The following is a 26,937-nucleotide window of genomic DNA, read 5'->3' on the forward strand; positions in this document are numbered from 1 at the left end:
GCTTTTATGCTGGTTTCTTTCTTTGCTTATTCAACCTACAGATGGAGGTGACACGTTCCTCCAAACTGTTGGTTGACTTTCAATGGACTACACATCATTATATCCCAGAACACATAACTCTTCATAACCACTGCTGTGAGAACCTCGAATACTATGTGATTATGCTAGTATCATGTTGACATGTACTGTTCCATTAATGATGCCCACACTGAGATGAATTGAACACATGAGAAGCTTGGTGTTTTGCAGTATATGAAAATTTGTTGATTTCTCCACATATTTAATGACCAAAGCCATATAATATTTCATCTTTTGACAGCTAAGGTCTGACACATTGTGTTGTACAGGAAATATATTTAGTAATTAGACACGTTCATAGCTCTGCACTTCATCGCTACCAATGCATTGCCGGCCGCAAAGTGCACGAGATTTTTGCTGATGACTTGGTATGTTTGATGACCAATAACTTTTGGAATGGAGGAAAATGATTTACTTGTAGAACTCTACACAGTATTATGTTACATGGCAGCCAGTGTGGTTCATTTATTGGAGTTTATGATTTATTAGCAGTAGACAGTAATTATCAACAATATGCACAATTTGTTCCTGGTTAACAATCAGCAATGTGGCACAACATGGTTCACTATACTTTAGAGCAACACATATTTCTGTATGACACCTACTTGAAATATGTACCTGCTGGAAAGTGTCAGAAAAAATTTTGACATAAATTTTGTGATGAAAGAGTTCCAAGCAGACAAAAGATTCATAATTTTATAATGTTGTATTTTAGCATCCTGTTGCACTGATTTTCATCCATATGTATACAGTGGCCGTCTTGTAGTGCACTCAATTTCACCTGTTACTTCATGACATGTTTCGGCAACATAGTGCCATTGAGTGTACTACAAGATGGCCACTGTATATGTATCATGGATTCATAATTTGGTAAACAAATTTAGAACAATGGGCTCTTAATGGACAAGAAAACAAAACATGAGCGTCAAATGCTTACTGAGGAGAAATTAGATGACATAGGGGCCAGACTTGATCATATGCCTAAGAAATCGCTAAAACGTCCAGCTCCAGAGACTGGAGTGTCAAAGTCTAGTGCCAGAACGGCAACACAATTGATGAAGCCATCCAGTGAGATTTGATGCCTGGTGAGCTTAAGTGCAAGAAGGACTATTGTACGTGTGCTTTTTAACGAAACAATTGTGAAATATATTTACATGTAGAAGGATAGTGTTTCCAACACCTCCTATGATGTGTGGACAACGTAAGAATTTCCCTTCATTCCAAATGTTATCGACATGCTGGGTCATCGGTAAATTCGCGGCCGGTGAAGCGCAGAGCCATAAAGGCGGCAAGTTCGTTAAAAAGCATCCAGTACCATTAAAGAAATATGGTCTTCTACTGCTTGCAGAAAAGAATTTTCTACTCTGAATCATGCTCATTGTTCATATTACCCATGTATTATTCTTATAATTATGCCTGCCACTAGATGATGTATGTGAATATACATGACACATTTAAAAATAATATTGATTTCTGATTCTCCTCCCTCTCTTCCGAATTTAGCCAAGTAGAGTCGACAGTAACATGTAAGCACGGTTCACCCGTTTCTCTAATTATAGTCAACTTAATATAGTGAACCGTGCTTTGGGTTTTCCTTCTCTGAAGCAGATGCGCAGGCGCAACCTAGTGCACAGCGCTAGATATGTAGACATGGCGGAGAGTGGTGTTGTGGTTGTATACGAAAAGGGTATGAAAGAATCTTCCATATTTTTAGGTTACGTGTTGTGTTTTTCCATAACATAAGAAAGAGTCCAGATAATCAAATTTCTTCGTTTAATTTTTCATTCCGGTGCAACATCTAGCGAGTTAAATTCAACCCATGTTCTCAGTATTCCTATTAATTTTTCCAAAGTCGAATTCAGAGCTCTAGGCTTTTAAAGTGTAATTGGCTTACCCGATTTGTTGATTGTTTGTTTGTAACGAGTTCAGAAAATGTGATTTAAACCCTGGACTTTCGAAATAAGCAGGATTGCTGCCCATTCCATTGGTGGTTAGTTGTTTTTGTAATGTTTTAAATTTACTATTTGCTTAGTTTTGTGTTTTATCTTTTATTGATTCAGAATAAAATGGTCGTGCATCACACTGTTAGGCATCAGGAATGTCAGCACGACGAGGATGGGATCTATTCTGGCGAATGAACAGGAGATCCTGTGCTTTGACCTTGCTTATGTGTGCTGGGGTTCTTTACCTCTCATACACCTTCAACTCCTGTCTTGTCACAAACTTGAATCGAGCAATTCGACAGGTATGATTTATTCAGAAAAAAAAAAAAAAAAGATATCTAGAAGAAGAATATTAATAACTGATCTGCTGCATGTAATTTCTAGTATTTTTAAAGCCAACTATTCTGTTTTAGTAAAAGAGCAGTGGTGTTCTAGGCAATCGCTTGATTTCACTTTAAGAGTATGAATGTCTTGTTAAAGTTTGTTTGCATTTACTTATATACTTTGTTCTGTAATAAGTTTGATGCAAGAGGTTTGATAGATTCTTTGCAATAGGTACATACCCATGTTCCATTCAGTTGGTTTAGTTAATGTGAAGTCACTATATAAATAGAAATGGTTATACACATGCATTAAATCTTGCATCTCAAGTATCTTTACAATTAAAGTATTTTTAAAATCCATGTAAGTACTTTTGTAAAGGACAGCATGCACATTTGCTTGAAAGTAGAGTTGTCCTTCCATTATGCATTTGAGATCTGTAATGTTATATGCAAGGGGCCAGGTATTCCTAACATATGTGTTTGAAAAAGCAATTAATAAGTTCCAGGAAGTACTTATGGTTCTTTCTTTTATTTAAATTCATTCATTCATTCTTTTATTAATCCTGTAGATCATGATACAATGATATAGGACAAGTCTTTCAGATAATGTACATTATTAAATTACAACAATTTTAATAGTAAAAAATGATTTTATACATTATATACTATATACTTCTGCTTATATCAGTAGCCAATATTCGAGAATTCATCATTCAAATAGTCAAACAGTTTTTAGATAAAAACAAGACAGATGATGTCCAAAAACAATATTTGTAATATTTAATTATTTCCATTGCTATCTTAAGGATGACTGTCTAGAATTACTGATAGCTTTTATGTAGATGTTTGAATTTAGGTATAGGGGTGTGTTCTGTGATTGGTTAGCTCGTGAGCTGGAAGCCAGCAAGTCATAGGACAATGGAGAAGTGGTGAAATCTGCTGAGGCTGAAAAATACTCGGCATAAATTTTCTTTTTGATTGCTTTCTGTTGCTTCCCAAAATGACACAGAATATCTCTTTAAATGATTTAATCCTTCTGTCAGCTTTACCCTTCATCTCCCGTTGCTGTAGACTTCAAGCAATAAACTTCACAATTGTAAGTAACAGCACAGTGATATATGATGCCTTCACTGACTGATGTTTTTATATTGAAAGTCCTTGATTGTCTGCCTCAGATTTATTAATTCTTTTAGTTTCCATTCATAGGGGTCACTCGATTTTTTAAGCTTATTTGCATTTTTGGTCCTGTGCACCATTATAATGGGACAGTAGTTTTTGGTTAACTGAATCAGTAGTCTTTGATTACATAACTCTGTGTATGTTGTCAGTTCTGTATAGCTGTTTAGTCTCTATGTTATACTATTGAATGAAAAACTTCAGCATTATGTTTGATTATTTTTATTTTTAAAATAATATTATTTAGTTGGGGGGGGGACCCAGTAGCATATTTGGTTGAGGCATTGTGCTACAAGCTGGAAGGTCACGGGATCGAATCCCGATGAGCTAGATTTTTTCTATTTACCTAATCCTTCCAGCCGCACTATGGCCCTGGGGTTGACTCAGCCTCTATCAGAAATGAGTACCAGGAATATTGTTGGGGGTAAAGGGCAGCCGGCATGTAAGGCTGACAACCTTACCGCCATCTATGAGCTGATTGTCTAGATAATGTGGGAACCCCAACATCTCGACCCTGTGGGCTTCCACACCCTGTTACAGGGATGCCTTTACTTACTTTATTATTTAGTCAGAAACATATATAAAATGCTGAAATAAGTTGAGAAATTTCAGTATTCCTGAATTGAATAATTGCTGTTCCACTCAGGGGTAAAGATTATATTTCAATTGGAGATTGAACAGAGGTCACATATTTGATTCTTGACTGAGAAATTTTCTTTTCTTAATTAGATTTTCCTTGTTGTTTGTCATGTTTCAGCAACGGGCACAAGGGTTTCTGTCATTTGTGGCAACAGCACCAAGGTCAGTCACAGCTGAACCTGAAGAGAAGCAGATAGCAAAGCAAGAGGAACAGACTGTAGTGCGGGTGGTCCCACTCACCTGGACAGGTTTGACCGTAGGTAACGAGTCAAATGGAGAACAACTGGATGGCGCTCCTAAGTATAGGTTCCTTCGCCAGCAAGGTTTACGTCCCAGCCGTAAGTTTCCAGATGCCCTCATCATTGGTGTGAAGAAGGGTGGTACTAGAGCATTGCTGGAATTCATACGTCTCCATCCAGATGTCCGTGCCGCAGGATCTGAGGTTCATTTCTTTGATCGTTTTTACAGCAAAGGATTTACTTGGTACAGGTACTGGATTTCATCTAACAATTGTAAAATTTGACTTGAAGGTGAGGCAGTTTAAGACAATCAGCATGAGCTGTGCAAAAATTCTAATGAGTTCAGTTTCTTTAACCAGAAATAAAAAGCATGGGAAGTTAATTTAAGTGAATACTCGCGGGATCGAATCCCGATGAGGTGGATTTTTTTTTTCAATTTACCTAATCCTTCCAGCCACACTAGGGCCCTGGGATCAACTCAGCCTCTAACATAAATGAGTACCAGGAATATTTCTGGGGGTAAAGGGTGGCCGGCGTGTAAGGCTGACAGCCTTGCCGCCATCTGTGAGCCGATTGTCTAGAAAATGTGGGAGCCTCAACATCTCAGAACCCTATGGGCCTCCACTGCCTGTTACAGGGAAACCTTAACTTTTTTTTTTTAATTTGCTTTAATACGTAACCAGAAATTATGCCAATTATTATCAAGTAATCTTGCAGTACACAGCTGTTTTCGCCTGAATGATATTAAAATGAGGGGTTTTCCATTCAGGTAACCTCATCATCTTAGCCAAATAACTGTGTAGCAGTCCCATCTCCTCACCCTTTTACTTCGGCAACAGCTGCCAATGACTGACTGGCGTGTGCATCACTAGTTACCTCACAGAAGTTAGTGGTGTAAATAGCTCCTCTGTTGCAGTTACTCATTATGATCTCATAATGATTATGTTGTATATGTAATATCTTGTCTTTATAAATCAGTGTTTTGAAATTCTATCGATTTAAAAGAAAAAACCTGCTTCAGGGATTGGTAGGAATGAGCAGGAATTTAGACTGAGGAAATTTAGAGTGAACTGCATGCAGGTAATGATAGCAGTGATGATTTTTAGCCTGCATTCCTTATTTTGAAAAATTAAAATTAGGCTTATGTGATCTCCGTCCTGTCTGTCTGTCTCTGAACCCCCCCCTCCCCCCCTGCCAATTTAATTTTGAATATGTGAACCAATCTTTATGAAACTTGGTATATATATCATGGCACCTGAGCCCCTCTCAGTGACATACTTAATAAATCCCTCCTATCAGTCTGTGTGTGTATGTGTCTGTGTGTCCCCCTATCATTCCAATGCAGTGGCTCAGTAAACACATTCACACAGCAATGAAGAAATGTTGGAGGCATCATTTTCTGTGCAGTCAGTGTCTGTGTGTCTGTATGTCCCCCTATCATTCCAATGCAATGGCTCAGTAAACACATTCACACAGCAATGAAGAAATGTTGGAGGCATCATTTTCTGTGCAGTCAGTGTCTGTGTGTCTGTATGTCCCCCTATCATTCCAATGCAATGGCTCAGTAAACACATTCACACAGCAATGAAGAAATGTTGGAGGCATCATTTTCTATATGGTCTGTGTCATTTTGAAGGAAAGTAGGCCATTAATTCTTCCCAGAACTTCTTGTTCTTTTAATGATGAAGATAGTTATAACATGGATCGAGAAAAAGGTAGTGGGGATGGAACTGAACTGGCTTTGTAGGGATTTCTCATGTTTGAACTGACATTCATATCACACCTACAGCCAGACAGTTCACTGGTGGCATAAGCTTACAGGCTGATCCTCCAGCAATCATACTGCAGCCTTATGCATGATACTCTTAATTGTTGAATCTCATAATATGGATTCTGTAAAACATTGTTGCTCTTAGGTAGAACTCTAGTTGAATATCAAGACTGTAGAAATGAGACTAACTGCATGAGATATCATTCAAAAAGAATTTCCTAAAATATATTGTGTATCAGTATAGACAGCTAAGTGTTCTTCTCTGCACTGCTTAATAGGAGCTTGGATAGCGCAATCATTATAGTGACTGCCTATGGGGTGGACAACCGAGGGGTAGGAGTTCAAGTCACTGCAAAAAAGAAAAAAGTAAAGGTATTCCCTTAACAAGTTGTGGAGGCCCATAAAGTTGTGAGATGTTGAGGCTCCCACATTTTTCTAGACAGTCGGCTCACAGATGGCAGTAAGGTTGTCAGCCTTATGCACCGGCTGCCCTTTACTCCCCAAAATATTCCAAGAATATTCCTGGTACTCATTTCTGTTAGAGGCTGAGTTGACCCCAGGACCATAGTGCAGCTGGAAGGATTAGGTCAATTGAAAAAATGCAACTTATCAGGATTCAATCCCTGACCCTCCAGAGCTGAGAATTTTCTCTTCTCCATGTCATCCAGCCTGGCTCTGAGGCCCACTCAGCCTCCTATCCAATGAGTACTGGGGTGTCTTTCCCCGGGAGTAAAGTGGCTGGGGCCAAGGTCAAGAAAATGTGGATCTATACATCTGCTCCCCCCATATGTCTTCATGGAATAGTGCTGAATTGGTTAAGCACAGGGACAACTTTATCTTTCATGCTCTTTAATTATCAATCAAATTTGAAAGTAGGGGGCATACGGTCTCGTAATTGGTTGAGGCACTATGCTACAAGCCGGATGGTCACGGGATCGAATCCTGATGAGGTCATCGAATTTTTTCAATTTACCTAATCCTTTCAGCCGCATTGTGGCCCTGGGGTCGACTCAGCCTCTAACAAAAATGAGTACCAGGAATATTCTTGGAATATTCTTGGGGATAAAGAGCGGCCGGCACATAGGACTGACAACCTTACTGCCATCTGTGAGCCAATTGTCTAGAAAATGTGGGAACCTCAACAGCTTACAACCCTATGGGCCTCCAAGGCCTGTTAACACGTGCCATAGCTCAAGCAGTTAGTCGCTGGCTTCCCACTGCAGCGGCCCGGGTTCTATCCCGGGTCTGGTCAAGTGGGATTTGTGGTGGACAAAGTGGCGCTGGGGCAGGTTTTCTCCGAGTACTTCGGTTTCCCCTGCCAATCTTCATTCCACCAATTGCGACACAATCACCCTCACCTATCATCTGGGGCTGGTACAATAAGCCAGAAGTGGCTGCAGTACAAGGGACTTAGTCCCACCCCACTAGCAATAAAAAAAAAGGCCTGTTACAGGAATACCTTTACTTTTTTTTATTTGAAAGTATATTGTATGGCACATAGCAATTGCGGAGAAAATGAGGATGTCGTGAATGAGAGGAAAATGATATTGTACTGGTGATTAAGCCATGGCCATTCTGCTCACTGCTAGGCATTAGCCTGACTAACATATCTATGTGAAAAGTTAAACTCCTCTTGAACGTGATTATTTTTTACCTATTTAAGTTGTAAGCATTGCACAATTTGCTAGACCAGAGCAGTCAGTTATGTCAAATTGTTCTCTTTTTCTTGTAGACATCACATGCCTCCAACTTTGGAAGGTCAGGTGACAATGGAGAAAACCCCAAGTTACTTTGTAACGAGGGAAGTTCCACAGAGAGTCCGTCAGATGAATCCTAACACCAAACTTTTGGTTGTGGTGAGAGACCCAGTTACCAGAGCTATCTCTGATTACACACAGGCAGCCAGGTATTAACAGATGTGTTGAAATTCTTCAGCAAAATATTTTATTAACACTTTGTATCAAATATGCCTGCTAAAGTGATTATGTGGTAAGAAAATTTATGAAAAGTCCTATTGTTTACTTCTCCAATGTATAATGCATTCTGCCATTATTTTCTTTCTTTTTATGCATTTTGCACAAAGTGCATGATGTATGTAGGGCATTCATGTTATCGTCTTGTAAGGTATAACACTGTGTAGTGTGCAAGCTGGTTACCAACATTTTGAATGAACATAATGTATTCATCTTCAGATGCTAACTAAGTTAGGAAATGCTGCTGTTCAGGACCTGTAGTTCCATTAGCCTGGGTCCCCTAATGTCTGTTTTCCCATTTTTGGTTCTGATTGGTCGCTGCTCATTGCTTCCATGACCCATGAAAACCACCATTCCTATATAGTATGCCCTTTTTGTCACTAGGTTCACTTCTGCTGTGAAGATGGTAAGAGGAGGTAATATGCTTTCCCAAATCATTTATAACCACTCACCAATCTGCATTGTATTTTTTTTTTTGGTAGTGTAATGGTGATGTAATAGAGTTAATTAAACCATTGATAAATTCTGTGTATTTTAATCCATTTTATTAAAATTAGAATTAACTTACTTTGTTCATTCATTCATTCATTCATTTATTGTATATTCCATAAATCCATATACATAGATATAGAACCAGTCACATAATTAATATAGTACAATACAAATATAAATATATATGTACAGTTTATAATCATTAAAATAGATAAAAAAAACATGTGTTAAATTTATATCAAAAAAACAGTCTTACATCACTATACATAAAATTATGCAATATTAAAATTGTTTATTGTTTGTTTGTTTGTTTGTTTGTTTGTGTAATGATGCTGCAAGGAGCTCAGTTTATATTGCAGTAAATGATTGCAAGGAAGTGACTGTGGCAAAATTAGAGGTACTGTTTTAGTATTTTCATGAAGGACTGAGGAAAATCATGAAAAAACTTAGGATATGGGGACCTGGCGTTCCACGTTGGGGAGTCTCGAATCTGATACAGTGAAATATGGTAATAGTCCTGCAGGACTCAGACCCGAGAATGACTGCTTTGGTGAAGGTTAGCAGCAGTTGTTAATGACAATCATGTCCTCACATCAAAGAGGGCACCCCCATCAATAAACCCTCAACTGTCTGATGGTAATAAAAATCTGCTCTTGGGCCCCAGATGCGTGCTTGATACCAAGACAGATTGACTGACCACCCAGGGCATGGATGTTTAATGTTTGTACGTGGGTGTGCATTTTTCTGTGTCTGTGCATTGCCACAAGCTGATCACCTACCCAAGGAGTCGTACCAAATGTCTTAAGATCTAGTAAAGCAAAGTGAAATGGAGAGAGTCATGGAGGTAGGCCAAGGCCCAAATTGGGGCTGTAGCTTTACACTTATTTTAGGTGGTTCATTAAAAAGTTTAAAATCAAGGTTTCACTCTATCGCCACTCCTTCTCTTTTTACACATTAAAGTAATCCATACTAACTGATAAAGTTCTCTTAAAATAATATGACATGATGCATAAAAGCTGGAATAACAGAGCCAGAGTAAATGTTCATTGCTAGGCAACGACTCGGTAAACAGGTTACTGCGGCAATGAATACGTAAGCAACAATCTAAGTATTGTTGGGCTATAAGGATGGAAATGGTGTCTTCTGTTGGATCTGCTCCAAGGCTATGTAACGAGGATCTCAGGCCAACTGGAATAAGAATTGATGGAGTCTCTTGTGATGGCAGTTGAAGATGATTGAGAAAAAATGGAATTAAGCTGTGCAAAGAAGACTTCATTTGTGCTGCAGTTACAGTGAGACTTGGATAATTACTGTGTGTAAATCTGTGAAGACTAGTGAAGACAACCCTTGTGTGTGTGTTTGTGTGCGCGCATGCGCTCGTGCGTGTAACAGTAAACTCTAAAGTGTCTAGATAAGCAATAGCACTATATCACTTGTAACTGAGTTGAGTGTACAATTGCAGTAAATCCAATCATCCGATTTAAACCCCAACTATAGTCACACTCACTCTAATAAGGTCGACAAGTGTGGTATAACCATCTTGACAGTATGTCCTGGCAGACTTCAGAGTTGTAATTTAGTAACATAATATTCTGTTGAATATGGATACTGTGCACACATGTAATTATAAAACTGATTTATCTGAAACTATTTTGGGCAAGAGATTAACATGTTATGTGATATTATTATCTTATAGCAAGAAGGCCGGCATGCGCAGGTTTGAAGACTTGGCATTCCTGAATGGCAGTGGTGGTCTGGTAGACACGTCATGGGGACCCGTTAAAATTGGCGTATATGCTCGGCACTTAGAACGTTGGTTGCGATGCTTTCCTTTGAATCAGCTTTTGTTTGTCAGTGGCGAGAGACTTATAGTAGATCCAGCCGCAGAGATGGCAAGAGTACAGGTGAGCATCTTTAACAATACAGTGTCAGAAAAGTTGATAGATGGGAGGGAATGTCATACTGTCTTCTGTCATTACTGTTTATTGGGTCCATTCACTGATAAGTACCACCCAGACTGTTCATCTTACCTTATTTTTTGTAATGTTGTATTTTAGCGTCCTGTTGCACTGATTTTCGTCCATGATATGTATGCAGTGTCCGTCTTTTAGTGCACTCAATCTCACTTGTTATTTCACAACATGTTTCGGCACTATAGTGCCATCATCAAGTGCTCCATTTACGTTAATCTATTTCATTGCTTGCCATTATGTCATTGTAAAATTGAAAAAGTATTTAAAAATGTTTGTCAATTATAATAAATATTTATATACTAAAAACTTGTTAAGATTATTTATCTTATCTGTCCCAATTTTTGTATATGTGAACTCCATAGACACTGCGGAATGCAGTAGAAATAAATGTAGACAGGAGTGAAAATGTGTAAGTAGGTACTGGGGGGGGGCCATAGTAACAAACGGTAAGTGAAATGAATGCTGACAGTACTTCAGAGCCTTTTAACATTTTCTAAAAAAGTAAAGATTAAAATATATAAAACTATAATTGTACTTCTTTGTAATGGTGTAGGTCCAGATCTTTGTGTTTAAAGGAAGAACAACATTTTGAAGAAATTTGAAAATAAATTGTTTCTGGAAGCCAGAGAGGGACTGGATGTGAGAGAAAATTATGTACTGAACTTCATATTTTGTAAATTTTCACTTAATGTTAGCGGTGTGATGAAATTAAGGGTTTTGAAATGTGCTGTACATGTAGCATGCACAGACAAGTACATCCATGTATGCTTTCAATTGGAAAATGTCTTGGGAGCAGACAACTTACAATGTGTGCGTGCCTGTCCTGTTGGGGAGTGCACTTATTCATGAAAGTGTTCATGCACATACTCTTGTGAGCATGTTCAGTTGTGAAGTGGATTGAACTGGCATAGAACAGGGTCAAGTAATGGTCTTGGTGATGGTGATTTTTAGGTTTGATAACATCAGGGAACAGTTTAGATGAGGCTGTATAAAAACAGGTAGCTGAAGAGAATATTTGGACATAAGACAGAAGAAGCGATAGGAACATGGAGAAAAATGCATAACAAGGAACTTAATAATTTATACTGTCCACCATTAATTTTAAATTATCAAATCAAGAAATGTCAGGTGGTTAGAACATGTGGCATGCATGTAAGAGAGCAGAATTTCATTCAGTATTTTGATCAGAAAACTTTAATGAAAGAGACCATTTGGAAGACATAAGTGTAGATGGGAGGACAGTGTTGTAATAGATTCTGTTTTTTCAGCATCCTCTTGCACATCTTTAATCAAATGTCTGTGTATTTAGTCCGTCATTATTGACATTTAGTTGTAATAGATCCTAAAAGTGAGGTGAGATTGAGTGTACTGGATTCGTCTGACAGAGAACGAGGGACCAGTAGCAGGTTCTTGTGAACGTGGTCATGATTCTTCATGTTCCATAAAATGGAGGTAATTTCTTGACCTGCTAAGTAAGGTACTCTTAGTTTCTCGAGAAGGAGTCTTCCGTATGGAGTTAGTTATGTAACTTAGTTTTGTGTATGGTAATTCTATAGTATTATAGAAGTTTGTATTTTTACCGTTATCTCTGGCATTTAAATCTTGTAGGAAATATAATATAGTGTGTGGCACTCAACACTTAAATTACTGCTATGCTCATAGGATTTCTTGGGCCTGAAGAGAGTAGTTACTGAGAAACATTTCTACTTCAACTCAACAAAAGGCTTTCCATGTCTGATGAAATCTGAAGGTCGGTCTAGTCCACACTGCTTAGGAAAGACTAAGGGACGCAACCATCCACATATTGACCCTGCTGCCATTGAACGACTGAGAGAATTCTACAGACCCTTCAATGCCCGTTTCTACCAGCTTACAGGAATTAACTTTGGCTGGCCTTGAAATTGTGTAAGCAAGAACTTCAGGTAATGTGTTGTGTAAATATAACATTTTAAAACAATTTATATTCTCTGCTCATATAATATAGTTGTAAAAGCAAAGGTAAAAAGGTAAAGATATCCCTGTAAGAGGCCACAAAGGCCCATAGGATTGTGGGACTTCAAGGCTCCCACTTATTCCAGACAGTCAGCTCACAGGTTGTCAGCCTTATGCGCCAGCTGCTCTTTACTCCCCAGGAAAATTCCTAATACTCATTTCTGTTAGAGGCTGAACTGACCCCAGGGCCATAGTGCAGCTGGAGGGATTAGGTCAAGTCCAGTAACCTCATCAGGACTTAGGAATTGAACCTGTGACCTCCTGGCTTGTAGCATAGTGCCTCAACCAACTATGGTACTGTATGCCCCTATAAAATAGGTGTATAAAATGTAATGCAGAAAATTGCAAGAAATGAAAACTTGATCCGAAGAACCCCTGGAGGGAAAAACCTCAGAGATGACAGAGTGTATAAAATATAAGATGATTGAGTAAATAGTGGCATGTGGCCGCGCCATAGCTCAAGCGGTTAGTTGCCGGCTTCCCACTGTGGCGGCCCGGGTTCAATCCCTGGTCTGGTCAAGTGGGATTTGTGGTGGACAAAGTGGAGCTGAGGTGGGTTTTCTCCAAGTACTTCAGTTTCCCCTGCTAATGTTCATTCCATCAATTTCTCCGTCATCATAATTACCCGGGGAAGGGTACAATAGGCCAATCAGTGGCCACCGTGCCGAGTGGACCCAGTTGGACTCCTCTCCCCACTAAGCAAATTAAAAATTTAAAAAACAGTGGCATGTGATAAAATCTTGGGTATTGTATTTATGTGAATATAATAAGATTCCTTTTCTCATGTCTAAAATATATGGAAAAACATGAGTGTATAAAGTTCAGCAAAAGTATCCTACTGAATATTATGTACTTCTCTGACCAGCATCAGACAGTATCTGACCCCACAAATTGAAGAAGAGTACTTTGATAGTCAGGTGACTGTGATATTTCTGTCCTGAGAAACTACACCAGTTTTCGTAATATCCATGATTTTATTTCAGGTAGGACATCACTGGCATCAGGTTTTCTCATCAGTACCAGGAACCATATGTCAGTCATTTCTCTTCTGACATAAAATATTATCTTTTGTATCACAGTTAATAATTTTCTTCGTTTTGAGAAAGAAAATCATTGGATTTTAAGATAAGAATTTACTGTTAAATTTGTCTTAACTGTTCTTCCCTTGTATTTCAATTAATAGGGTTAGACATACTGAACCAAGAAAATGGATATATGCAATGTTCTAGTCATTTTTTGATATTGTAAGATGAAGGGGTGATGAAATCACCTGACTGCTGTTATATGTGGAAGTCGTTATCTAGCTGTGCCAATTAAAATTTATTTTTGTCTTTTGTATGTAAGTGCTCATTCAGCAATCTTGTAAATAAACCGTATAGTGGCAGATGTGATATGTTCCGACCTTTATACATTTTGTTATATGTTGTAAAGGGCTTCTTTTCAGTTGAAAATAATTCTGAAAGAAAGCAGTCTTCTGGGATTTGGCACCGTGTATATGTGGTGTTAACCGACGTTTCGGAGGAACGTATCGCCTCCATCTTCAGGGTAGAAGAAAAAATATAAGAAATCTGCAAGCGAAGAGACCGTCTCTTCGCTTGCAGATTTCTTATATTTTTTCTTCTACCCTGAAGATGGAGGCGATACGTTCCTCCGAAACGTCGGTTAACACCACATATACACGGTGCCAAATCCCAGAAGACTGCTTTCTTCATAGTCACCACCATGAAAGCCTCAAATCTTACATAGAAAATAATTCTGGTCACTGTTCTGAAACAGTAGTGCTGAAGAAAGTTTTAATTCTTCTGTGGCTGCAAATGTGTATTAGACAAGTTTTATTACTTAAAGAATTGATGCTGTAGTCAAAAAGTCATATTTTATAGTACATGTACTAGTACTTCAGAGTAATATACAAGAATTTGTTTTTTATGAGATTAAGAATGGAGGGAAACCCTTGTGTTTTTCTTATTGTAATGAAATCTCTCTATGTTATGCATATAATGTTATCTGTGACATATGTTTCACAGACATTACAGTGTGTCCACAAAGTGCTGTTGGAGTTTTGAAGAATTGTGGCACACAAACAAATCGAGCTAGTCACATGCAGTTTGTGGCAGATCATAGTGAAACTATGGAAGTTTTTTACTGACCTCAGTAGACTTCGATGTGTGCTTCCTTGGTAGCACGGAGAACATCCAGATGATATTCGAGCTCTTGTGTTCTGTGGAGCATGTCCGCTGGAATAGCCGGGATCTCATTTCTGACACGGGTCTTCAGATCATCAAGTCTGTTGACTGGTTTTCAGAACACACTGCTCTTGGCATAAGCCCACAGGAAAAAATCTGCATTCCTAGACAGGACATTTCCAGGAAGATGGATCGGCAGAGAAGGTCCAATGCCTTGGCCTCCACGTTCACCAGTCATAACACCACTGGATTCTTTCCTGTGGGGTTATGTCAAGAGCAGTGTGTTCCAAACACCAGTTAATGGACTTGACGACCTGAAGACCAGTATCAGGATGTGATCTCTGCTATTCCAGTGGACATGCTCCACAGAACATGGCAAGAGCTCGAATATCGTCTGGACATTCTCCGTGCTACCAAGGGAGCCCACATCGAGGTCTACTGAGGTCAGTAAAAAACTTGCAGAGATTCACTGTGATCTGCCACAAACTGCATGTGGCTTGCTCAATTTGTTTGCACGCAACAATTTTTCAAAACCTTGATGGGACTTTGTGGACACACTGTATGTTGAAACTGAATATTGCTATAAGATACATGAGCATGAGTTTAGTATGGACAAAAATTTAATTCACCGGTCATTTTAATATGATGTTTTTGCACATGTAAATGTTCGTTTGTTGTCTCTTTGCAATTAACGTAACTGTTTGCCATGTAAATTTTAACCAGTTTACTCTGAAAGAAGGAAACACAGAAATTGTGTATTTCCAGCCCCAATGCTTTTGAACAGTTACAGAAAAACAATTAGAAATAATATTTGTTACCAACATAATGTGTAAATTTTTCATGCTTATCGGTCACAGAAACTTATTTTATGAGTAGAAATATCGGTATCACATATTGCAAGACTGCTATAATTTATTAGTGTCCTAATATAAGAGTTTAAGCTTCCTCACTCTTCACTGGTATGTCTGCTGCTGTGGTGTCTGGCAATTTGCTTATAGTTCTACTGGCCGGTAGCCATGCAGGACTTGTAACTTAAGTGTTTTATATCACAAACAGTCAAAAGCTCCATCCTGGACCATAACTGCACCACCCAAATGTTTTAATAGGAAGATACATTTTGCTGCTAGCAAATGCATTTCCATTTCTTAACAATAAAAGATTGGAAAAGGTCTGCAATATAATGCACAAAATTCCCATCAGTGTTTTTTGCAGTTAATCGAGCTTACATGTGGCCAGACTATAGGGTGTAATGGAAACAACCATCGGCATTAAGTAAAAAGGACGTTATTATAAGTCAGTGTGGCCAAAAATTGGAATTTTGCTAATTGTCAGTATTTCTTTTGATAAAATTGTTTATTATTTTTATTGTGTATTAGGATTTTCTGTATTATTTATTTTAAATGTGTTAATTTATTTATGTTTGATAACTTTGATACAAAGCCCCCTCCCCCCTCAATGAATAAAAATATATAACTAAATCTGTCCATCAGCATAGGTGCTGATACTAGGTCACAGATGAACAGAAATGTCTTCTAGAATGCCATCACAAGGCTGTCGCTTCATCATCACTGCTATTTGTAGGTGGGCTTCTACTTTGTTTTAGTAGTGTATCATCTTTGCTTTGTTATTGTGAATAATTTTAAAAACATGCTTATGAACTGGCATGAATTTTCACCTATTGCTGCATATTGTATTGTCACTTGATACCAGATTTGTTATTTACATTGCTGTTCTGACATTGTATAGAGATGTTTATTTGAATCATGCAGACACTATCTTCGTACCTGGAATGTGTTCGTACATATTGTTTTATTATTGTTTCCCTTGACTTTGTGATGCTTACACCAGTGTTTGTCAGAACTGGGATACACCAGTTGGTACAACAATGCATAGCTGAAGAACCAGGGTTTGATATTTGGGCCAAAAGATTTTCCTCTTCACATCATCCAGACGAAGCAACTCAGCCTCCTGTCCAGTTGGTATGAGGGGGGGCTCATTCCCTTGGAGCAAAGCAGCTGGAACTGGTCATGCTGTTGACCATTCACTTTTATCGAGTGCTGAGGTTAAGAATATGTGGAGTTGCAGTTTCATTCCCCTATATACCTTAATGGTGTAGCACTTAATTAGGCTGAGATTTGCATGTTTGGTATTGAGTGATTTTCATCCAGAATAGAAGATTTCATGTGGACTGGAAATTTGGGCCTATAAATAAGTATATTTATGAACCACTGAAATTTTTGTGTGTTTTTCAACAGTTATGGTTTATTTGGTATTTCTTCGCAGAAATAATGTTAAAGAAATATTGAACTTATATTTGACACACAAATACAACTATCATTTCTACATATTTATGTGACAGTCTTGGCCCAGCTTTATTAGCCTTCATTTATGTTGAAAAAATAAAAGGAGGCTTGTGAAATGACCTTGCTGTCTGTGTGTATATGTATCCCCCACTAATGCCTGAAAGCCAGAATAGTGGAACCAGAAGAGATTGCTGTTGCTAGACAGTGGTTGGTAAACACATTCCCTTGGCAATGAACAGACACAGAAAATAGAAGAACTTTTGGACATGATGATTTCTGTACAGTTCATGTTGTATCAGATACTCAATATATAGTGAAAGGAAAGCAGACAGTTTTTCTCACAATCTCTTGTTTCTGAAAGTGTGATCTCACTTTCCCTGTAATTGATCTTTGTGGTATGTGAGACTTTGCATATGCTTCAACTGCAGAGACTGTTCTATAGACCATCGATCCATCCTATTTATTCCCTGTCAAAGTATTTCACAGGTCAAAATATAGGTGACTGTCAGGTGGATGGATTTTCCATTTGGCTTTGAACTTTAAGTTTAAAGCAAGATACCTGTTGTCACAATGTACACAAAAGACTCCACTCTGTATTCTTCACAAATTTAATGTTGGTAGTATACAGAGCTAAAATTGAGCAATTAAATGTAACTTTTTTCCATGTCGGCCATATTTGACATTCTGGGAAAAATTTTAAACTGTATTTCTTTTGAGGCAATCTAATATTGGTGGTGCTTTATGAAATTCTTTATTGATACTTTTAGGTCATGTGGGATAATCACGATGGCCACTTTCTGTACACTGTCTGGTTTGAGGAACAACTTCTGAAGAATATATATGTGTACAAGCTGGAGTTGTATGCTAACAAGACTGTAGCATTTGACCTTTATTTTCTGGGAAAAGGGAATTTTTAAAATCCCTTCATACTCTGGAATATTAACTTGGGAGGGAGCTAACAGTATTCATATTAAAGAAGTGCAGTACTTGGCCAGTTTGACTGTAAAGTGCTGAAATTTGATGGTATTTGTAAAATATATTAAGGTATGGTGCTTCCCTATGACTAATGAAGTAAGCATAATGCTTCCCATTGCTAATATGATGCACTAGTTCACCATGTATTGACCCATGTCCACAAACACAGAAGCCCTTAGGAGGAAAATGAAATGATTGTCACTTTTTTTTATTTCCCCATCTTAAGTGTGACACACAACATTTTTATTCCTATTTACAAGACATATAATGCATTTCTGAAACATGCAAGGTCCAATACTTATACTCATATAATTAAGATGTCTATTTATTTTGTTTGATTTTATAAGCATACCATTATAATTCATCCAGTTGAGAAACTTTTCAACAGGGATCATGACCTTCAGACCTCCTTCAGGGGATCATCAACATACTACATCTTTCTGAAGAATTTTTTATTGTCAGTATTTCTGATAAGACTGATAGAAATACAGAATGATTGTACTATGCTTTTAGGTACTTCAGATGCTGAGTAGGAATAGACATATGATCTACATATATATAGTCCGATTTTAATTGTTTTTAGTGTCCTGATCAAAATTAGGGTTTTTAATATTTATGATATGTATGTAGCCATATAACCAAATGATTATGAGAAAATACAAAGGGTAGAGTTGTTTGTTATTAAAAATAGTGTACAAAAATGGTAAAATGTACAATAATGACTTTGTGGCTGTACTTTAGATGTGACTGTACAAGTGCTGGTTTCTCAGAAATTTGAATATGAGAAGTCAACATGCAAATTGGATGAAGAAGAAGAAAGCAGGCATGAACTATTCTTTCCTTGTCTGATCCTAAGAATAAATTGACTTGTTACCTTGTCTCTTGCACTCTTTTTGCAGTACCATTTTCAATCAGCATAAATAAAGGGGGGGGGCACAAAGTTGGGTTGTAGTTGTATATTCAGATATTTGGTGACTCGAGGCTTGGACAAAGATTAGTTATGTCTAGTTTTCATTGTTACATTGTTATTTCAGTTCGTGTCTGTCACAGTTCCATTGTTTTAGTATGGTACAGTAGAATACAACACTTTTTGTCTTGCAGATTCAGTTGTGTAATATGGTAAAACAAAACTGATCACTTCATGTCCAGCACAGTCATTTTTTAGTGTGGCAGGCCCTCACCCAGCCAAGTGGGTAGCGTTTTAGATTTCAGATGTGAATACTGTGCCATATTACAGAGCAGAGAGGATGAATATTGTCAGTTTTAGATGGATGTGTAGTAACAGTTACACGTTTGTATCTGACTAGTTACATACATTCATAGTGCAGTAATTGATTTGTATTATAATAGGAGTATAAGGAATGTGACTGGTGTTTCAATTCCACATAGTCCATGATAGTAAGTTTTAACAGAGTTATTTTTGTTTTGGAATTTTAGCACTTGTACTTCACTGTGTCTATGCAGCTTCATCTGTATGTTAAAATTCACACTTCAAAGGCTCTTTGTCTCTTCTTAATTTTTATTTAATTAGATGTATAAGATTGTAGATGAAAACTGTTGCTCTGTTATGCTGTCATATTTTGCATTTTGTGAGTAATGTGAAATGCTTATAAAATATTTTAAGTAATGTTTTAGATTACCATGCCATGGTTACTTCTGTTGTGCACATATGTACAAATACATAAAATATACACCACTATGTTCAACTAATGACAGATTTAAAAGCAATAGAAATTAGCAAAGACATAATATGCCCATTTGACATAGGAAACATGTACACTAACATACTGAAAATAGACACTATGGATATAATTACTAACATGCTGAAAATCGACACAAGTATCAATAAAAGTATCCAAAATGAAATAATACACATGCTAACAACAGTAACAGAACAAAATTATTGTAACGTGTTTAGTCACTGAAGACGCCATTCAGATTGTTAATTGGTTTATTTAACAACCTACAAGTCATAACTACAATGGATTATAACACTGTTGCAGGGTTTCACACTTTATAACCCTATTCGCAATAATCTGTTCACTCTATCTTCAATAGTCTACATGTATTCACAGTACGGGAGCTATAAAAGTGTCACTGTATTACACACTCCCAATTACTTCTCAGTTATCACAAACTATCACTGATTATCACACGCGTCCGGTTCTTCTTTCCGCGGCTGCTGCTAGATTCCAACTGTGTTGCTCCGGCTCACACACTAACTCTCACTGCTCAGCCGGCTTTTTATTCTGTTCGCTGATGCATGTTGCCCATGTTCAACAGAGGTGTTGCACGCCTCGTCACAGTAGAAGTGGTGCCACATAGCTCAGGGGGGGGGATGTCCTCCATAGCGCAACACGTCACACTGCTCCCTCCTTAAGGCTGTTTGTCCCGAATAGCCTAACGGTGCCCTCCCGTGCGTTTTCTTCCAAGGATGTGCTTGCTGCCTCTCTTGTTGTTTCGGCTACTTGTAGCTACTATTCTCCGGCTGTTACATCCTCCGCTCCCTTCTTATGGTTGCTCGTCTCGAGTGGCCCCATGATAAGGCGAGAGCCGGTCCAGGTGTACTATCAACAACCTCGACCTAGGGTTCTTCTGGATTCTGTATTACCACATAATTTATCCAGGTTACTACTTTGTAAGGACCTTCCCATGATGCTTGTAGTTTTGGCAATTTCCCTTTCCTGCGGGTTGGGCGATAGAGCCATACTCTTGTCATCTTCGTCATAACCTGCGGAGTTGGCCAGTTTATCATACCGAGTTTTCATCTGGTCACTGGCGAGCTACAGGTGTTGTCAGGCATAATTGTGGATGTCGTGCAGATGATCCACCAAGTCTGCTGCATAATCGGTTGTGGGTAGTTCTTTCAAGTTTCCACTTAGTTGTGTTCTCATTTTTCAGAAATCAAATACTGGAATGCTTTCACATTAGCCTGACACACATTATGGCATTTAAGCTTACCATTTGTTGATTCTTCTGTTTTGTCTGCAATTTATGTATCCAGTGTTTCCACATCGGATGGAGGTGGCATCACACCAGCAGGTGAATATACATTTTTCTTGTAATCTTCACTGCAAAGAGGGTGAAACGTCTTTCCGTCTATTCTCACTGCTCCAAGCAGTTGCCATTCTTTTTCTTCATCGTTAAAAACATTTTTGAATTTATCATGACACATTGTTCAAATCTCATCATTAGGATTCTCTCCTGCAGAAACACTGGGAACATCTTCAACCTCCGTGTCTGCCACGTTTGCAGCGCTCTGCAACTCAAACCAGCACGGTCCTCTTTCCTCTGAGTCTTCAATCTCCTCATACTGCATCCAGTCTGAGACACTAAAATACCATCCTCTAGTCTGATTGGCACCCTGTCCTTCAGATGCCTGTTCTGATGGAAATGCCAATCCAAATGTTGGCGGTATTTGATATGTTCCTCTTCAGGGAAACTAACACCACAGGAACTACATGGAATTCCAGAGTGCAGCAGAGCCACTAAACCAGGCTGATGTATTTTTAATGTTTGAGGCTGACTGAAGTCTACAGGTTTTATAGAATTAGCCTCTTCTTTGTTTTTACAATCTGCATCAGCTTTTCCACGTGGAAGAATCCCTGCTGTCACCAGCCTCTCATACAACTCTGTCACATTCATCTCAGCAGGAGGGACTGGGATGCTGCTCACCTGAGTCAGTCATGCTGGAACACATGGTCTATGTGTTTTCCTCTCCTTTTCAGACAAATCCCATTTTCTTTTTACTCCAAAACATCTTTCCTGTCCTCGTCCACTAGAAAGTGACTCAAACCTCTCTACATCACCTTTAAACCGTGCATGATGTCTTCGCTGGTTAATTCCACCAGAACTGTTAACTGTTTTAAATTCTGGTCCCAGTATTTCATTAAATGGGTAACCATAGTGTTGGCTTGGGCCTGGATGACTGCCCAAGTGAACTTGATTCACTCTGACAGAGGTTCTGTCATGTCTCCAGCGATGACCACATGGCATGTCAGGATGTCCACCAATCAAGTGCAAAGGACCACAGTGAAATTTTCTTGGCCTGGAGGACCGAAGAGGCCATGGCACTGTTGTAGTTGGATTCCTGAGCTTATAAACCACTGCGAATTGCTCAATGTCACCAAATCGGGCATCCATTGTGGAACCACTTCTTTACCAATTCAGCAGAAATTGCTGGCTAAACCGTCGCCTCATACGAATTTGAATAGTCAGTACCCTAGCGACTCTTAACGACTGGTACAACTGAAACAAGACCTCGGCTAACCACTACTGGCATCTGTCAACACGGTCAACACACTGCCTCTGTCAGCTTCCACTCGTTTCGGTCAACACAACTATCCTGCTCGGTCCTCAGCCGGTTTCTGTCTCGTCCAACCGGGCCTGGAACTTGCGTTCGGCTATGTCAATTGCTGCGCAGGTTTCATTATAGTTTTTCGTCAGGTTTTCCTAGAGTGTATTTGTCCGCACACAGAGAGACACTTCCGCTGACTGTAGGTCTCTGTGTTTTTTCAGTTCTTTCAATCAGCTCCTCAAACTGTAGGTCTGTTCTGGCTTGGTTGACGTCCATCATCTCCATCATTTCTTTCAGTTCTCTTCGTTCGGCCTGTCTATCATCCTGCAATTGGGCTAGGAGTTCCTTGTGGCTGATATCCGCTTTTTCTTGGTTGGCGTCTAATCTTGCCAGGAAATCTTCTGTCTTTTTTCTATTGGCCTCCCTTTCATCCTTCTCGGCCTTTCTATCAACGTCTAATTTTGCCAGCATGATATTTGCTTTTTCTTGATTGAATTCTAATTTCACCAGGAAATCCTCTTTGTCTTTCTTTCTTGTGACCTCTGCCATCACCTGGTTGGTTCTGATTTCTTCTTGCATTGACTTCAAGAGCTCTAACACGTGTTCCATTTTTCCGTTTGTAGGGTAGCACTAGGCGCACAATAATTCGTTCTACTCGTTGTGTGTTTAAGTTCATAAAGCACTTCTGATGGTAACATGTGTAAGTTCGTAACCACTTCTGACACCAAATGTAACGTGTTTAGTCACTGAAGACGTTTGGATTGTTAATTGTTCGATTGTTCAATTTTGAAACATGTATCTTCCACATTTGTAATTTCTTCTGTCTTTACCTCTCTTTCTAGCATCAATAATCAAGTGGTTTACCTGTTTTAGTAATGTCTGTGACATTTGTTTTACCAAGCGTTTGTTTCTTCACGGATGTGTAACACAAATAGTCTCATTTTTATCAATAACTGCTGAGAAACTTTTTATCATATACACATAAATTAGAAAAAAAATACCATTTACATTTGTTAACTATAAATATTACCTTATAAACCTCTTTTATTAGTTGGTTTCTTTAAGATGAACATTATAGTGCAAAAAAATATTAAAATTTTCGGTATATTTCAAATAAATCATAATTGATTCCATTTATTCTCCATGAGTGACTGAACAGAACATGATTTCTAATAAAAAAAAGTGCCACACAATTTATAACCAGCCTCTTTAAATATCTGACTGTGATATTGACCAAAAGTTAGGGAATAAGTAGAACAAAATATAACTTCTTTATTAAGACCGTCACAACACAACTATATCAAGGTCTGCCAGGTTTGGCTCTGCTACATGTTTCNTTTGTGTATAAAAATTGTTATTGGAGGTTCGTGACATAGATGTAATAATATTAATGTTAATCTGAAAGTGATATGAAAGTAATAGTATTAAATTTTGTTATAATCAACAATTGATTTTGGTATTGAAGATATAGCGTATTATTACTTACTCCTATTTAATTGCTGCCTCATCTTACAAAGTACTGTCCATTCTATAGGGAATGTAAACGACTGATTTGAAGAAAGCAGTCTTCTGGGATGTGGCACCGTGTAGATGTGGTGTTAACCAACGTTTCGGAGGAATGTATCGCCTCCATCTTCAAGGTAAAGGGAAAATAAGAAAATCCACAAGCAAAGAGACCGTGAGAGCCAGTACAAGCAGACTGGTGTTGGAAATAAACACAGCAATGTGAGAGCAGTGAAGGAAGGGGGGGGGGGAAAGTCTACATGGGAAATCAGTGGAGTAGGAGGGGGGAAGGGGCTGGGACAGAAGCAGGGTTTTGTATATGATATTGTATCGGGGGAGAGAAAAGCAAGGTTAAAGGGAGGGCACTAACCCTTAAGCTGGGGGGGTAGGGGGTTGCTATGTTAGTCAGTCATGGCCTGTGTAGCCTTGTGGGTCTGGCATCATGTCTCAGGGGTTTTTTTAGGGAACAGATGAGAGGCCTCCATGACTTTCTGAGACAACCCCCCCCCCATATCTGTTCACATCTACATGGTGCCACATCCCAGAAGACTGCTTTCTTCATAGTCACCGCCGTGAAGACCTTAAATCTTACAGCGACTGATTTGGTGATGTAAGATTAAAGTCAATGCAAGGGAGGGAGTGGGAAGGTAGAGATAAGGTGTAGGGGGGAAAGGGGGGTATGACTGTATATTATGTTTTGTATGTATCAATGATTACATCATATATAGGGTTAAACATTTCGGTAAAATTATCATTCAGTTGCAAGTTTTGTTTGCAGATTTCGTAAATGTGAAATCTTTCGTGTGTATCCTTGGTTTGTTCTTTCTTGCCGATATATAGAACTTCTAATGTTTTGTCTATCGTACTATATTCATGTGTGGTGTCCAATATATGTTGAGCAAATTTGGAGCTTTGTCCGTTATTTTTTATATCTCGTATGTGTTCTCTGAATCTGACCTTGAAGGTATGTCTGGTCTGTCCTATATATTTTAATGGACAGTGAGCACATTGTAGTTGGTAAACCCCACTAAGATTATACATATAATTTTTGACATCATTTATTTTTAACAGATTTTTTTTTGTCTTGTATGAGATACCAACTTCAGTATTCTTGAAAAGTTTAGTAATTTCATGGCCGAAATAGGTAAAGGTGGTCCATTTCTTTTTGTGCATAGTATCTTTGTGGAGGGTTTTTGTGTTAGCTGTATGGTATTTAGTGGGTAGTTATTAATTATTTAGAATAGTTCTAACAATGTTTTCTTCTATGTTTTATTGTTATGTGAAAGGGGATATTGATTCAGTCGATTAATGAGAAAGTTTATAGCAGCTTTTGTGTTCAAATGGGTGACATGAATCACTGTGGATGATTAGATCAGCAGTTGTAGGTTTTCATGTTTTCTCTCAATGGATAAATCTAAGAAATTGATCTTATTATTTATTTATTTTTCTATTGTAAATTTGATATTAGGGTGGATATTGTTGAATTCATACAAAGTATTTTCAGTGTTAGTTATATGGGAATTATAAATTAAAATATCATCAACGTATCTATTATGTTATGCCAAAATCAGGCACTGACCTTGATATAGTTGTGTTGTGATGGTCTTAATAAAGAAGTTATATATTATAACACAACAGGATGCATGAAATGAAAAAAAAAAAAAGTAGAAGTTTGACATGGGAATAAACTGAACAGTGTGGATGTTAGGGAATGTTTATGAGATTAAAATCACAAATATGTTTTTGGCTTTGGAAAGCTTTAGTGTGGATAAATAGGCCGCAGGAAATTATTAGACAGAATAAAAGATCTGGAGTCAAAGAAAAGGAAAACTGCATTATCGTGAGTTAAAGTAAATAAAGTTCCTGTGCTTAATTCAGCACCATGCCATGGAGATGTATGTGGAACAGAGGTGTAGCTCCACACTTTCTTAACCTTAGCACTAGATTGGGGTCAGCATTCAGTTTCATATCCCAGCCATTTACCCACAGGGAAAGAGCCCCCCCATACTCATTTGACAGAAGGTTAGGTGTGCTCAGAGCTAGTCTGGACACTGGAGAAGATGAATCTCTTGACTTTACCAGGAATAAAACCCCAGTTCCTCGACTGCCCAGCCAGTAGCACAATGCTATACTAACCAAGCTATCCCAGTCCCCAGGCTAAAGCAGAGTGCACAAAATTATTACTAAATTAGAAAATGTACAGTTTTTGGCATAGGATTATGCTCATCTTTTAAGTAAGTTATAAACTTGATTTGACAGATGTGTAGGTCAGGTTACTGTTAATACTCATTGCATCTTCCTTTCTATTAATTTAATTTCTATATATGTGTAGGAAACAGCTTGAGCTCAGCTGTGCATAGTTGCTCAATCAAACTCTTACCTAGTTGATGCATAGGCAGTAATTACCATTTTATTACCAGATGTGACATTACAGCTTCTTAGTTCCATGTAACTTGAATTATGCAATCCTATTGTGAAAAGAGAACAATGTGAAGGGTTTTGTTTCGAAGTTCAGTATTGTAGCCTGAAGCAATAAACCTTTATATGACTTTCATTGATGTTCTAGTGAATATATTAAATATAGAACTTAAAGATCAGAAGAAGTTCCTTACTTTGTATTTATCTATTGTAGTGGAAAAGTGAATACCATTAAAGTTGAGATCACTTCAAAGTGAGAAATACTGAAAACAATGTTATTGATTTTTAATAGCTGTCCATTGTGAAATCATTGAGCCATGATGTTAAAGATTAGGATATGTCTATTGTCAGTTTGACATAAAATCTATTGTACTTATAAGGTATAGGCCTGGGTATTTTAAATTTTTTTTTTGTACATTTTGTAATTAGATACTCATATGTTGCATCCCTCACAGTGTTTTGAAGTTCCTTGTGATGCAGTAATTATATGCACATATACATCGTATATTATAGATATGCAGGCCTTGACACTTATAATTTGTATATGATAACTGTATAAACATTAAATACTTTTGGGAACTGTATGGTGGATGTAACTTGCATAACATCATGTTAGTTCTTAACCAGGGATATCTGGTCTGCAATCTCGACACTTACAA

At 38.1% G+C, this 26,937-nt stretch overlaps 1 protein-coding gene across 1 annotated transcript; it reads left to right on the top strand.

Annotated features, from left to right (window-relative positions):
- Positions 1-1,689: 1,689 nt before the first annotated feature.
- Positions 1,690-14,098, top strand: LOC111871187 (heparan sulfate glucosamine 3-O-sulfotransferase 6). The gene is made up of 7 exons (XM_023864092.2): positions 1,690-1,765; positions 2,139-2,323; positions 4,278-4,648; positions 7,902-8,075; positions 10,331-10,538; positions 12,270-12,529; positions 13,583-14,098. The coding sequence occupies exons 2-6, from the start codon at positions 2,177-2,179 to the stop codon at positions 12,504-12,506; spliced, it is 1,137 nt and encodes a 378-aa protein (XP_023719860.1). The 5' UTR covers positions 1,690-1,765; positions 2,139-2,176; the 3' UTR covers positions 12,507-12,529; positions 13,583-14,098.
- Positions 14,099-26,937: the final 12,839 nt, after the last annotated feature.

This window comes from Cryptotermes secundus, unplaced genomic scaffold (assembly GCF_002891405.2).
Source record: "Cryptotermes secundus unplaced genomic scaffold, Csec_1.0 scaffold493, whole genome shotgun sequence".
NCBI lineage: Eukaryota > Metazoa > Arthropoda > Insecta > Blattodea > Kalotermitidae > Cryptotermes > Cryptotermes secundus.

Bases quoted from the DNA above. Each gene is read 5' to 3' on its own strand.
- LOC111871187 (XM_023864092.2), top strand. From the start codon at position 2,177: ATGTCAGCACGACGAGGATGGGATCTATTCTGGCGAATGAACAGGAGA. The intron at 8,076-10,330 runs GTATTAACAGAT...ATTATCTTATAG, and splicing joins GATTACACACAGGCAGCCAG to CAAGAAGGCCGGCATGCGCA. The intron at 10,539-12,269 runs GTGAGCATCTTT...CTATGCTCATAG, and splicing joins CAGAGATGGCAAGAGTACAG to GATTTCTTGGGCCTGAAGAG.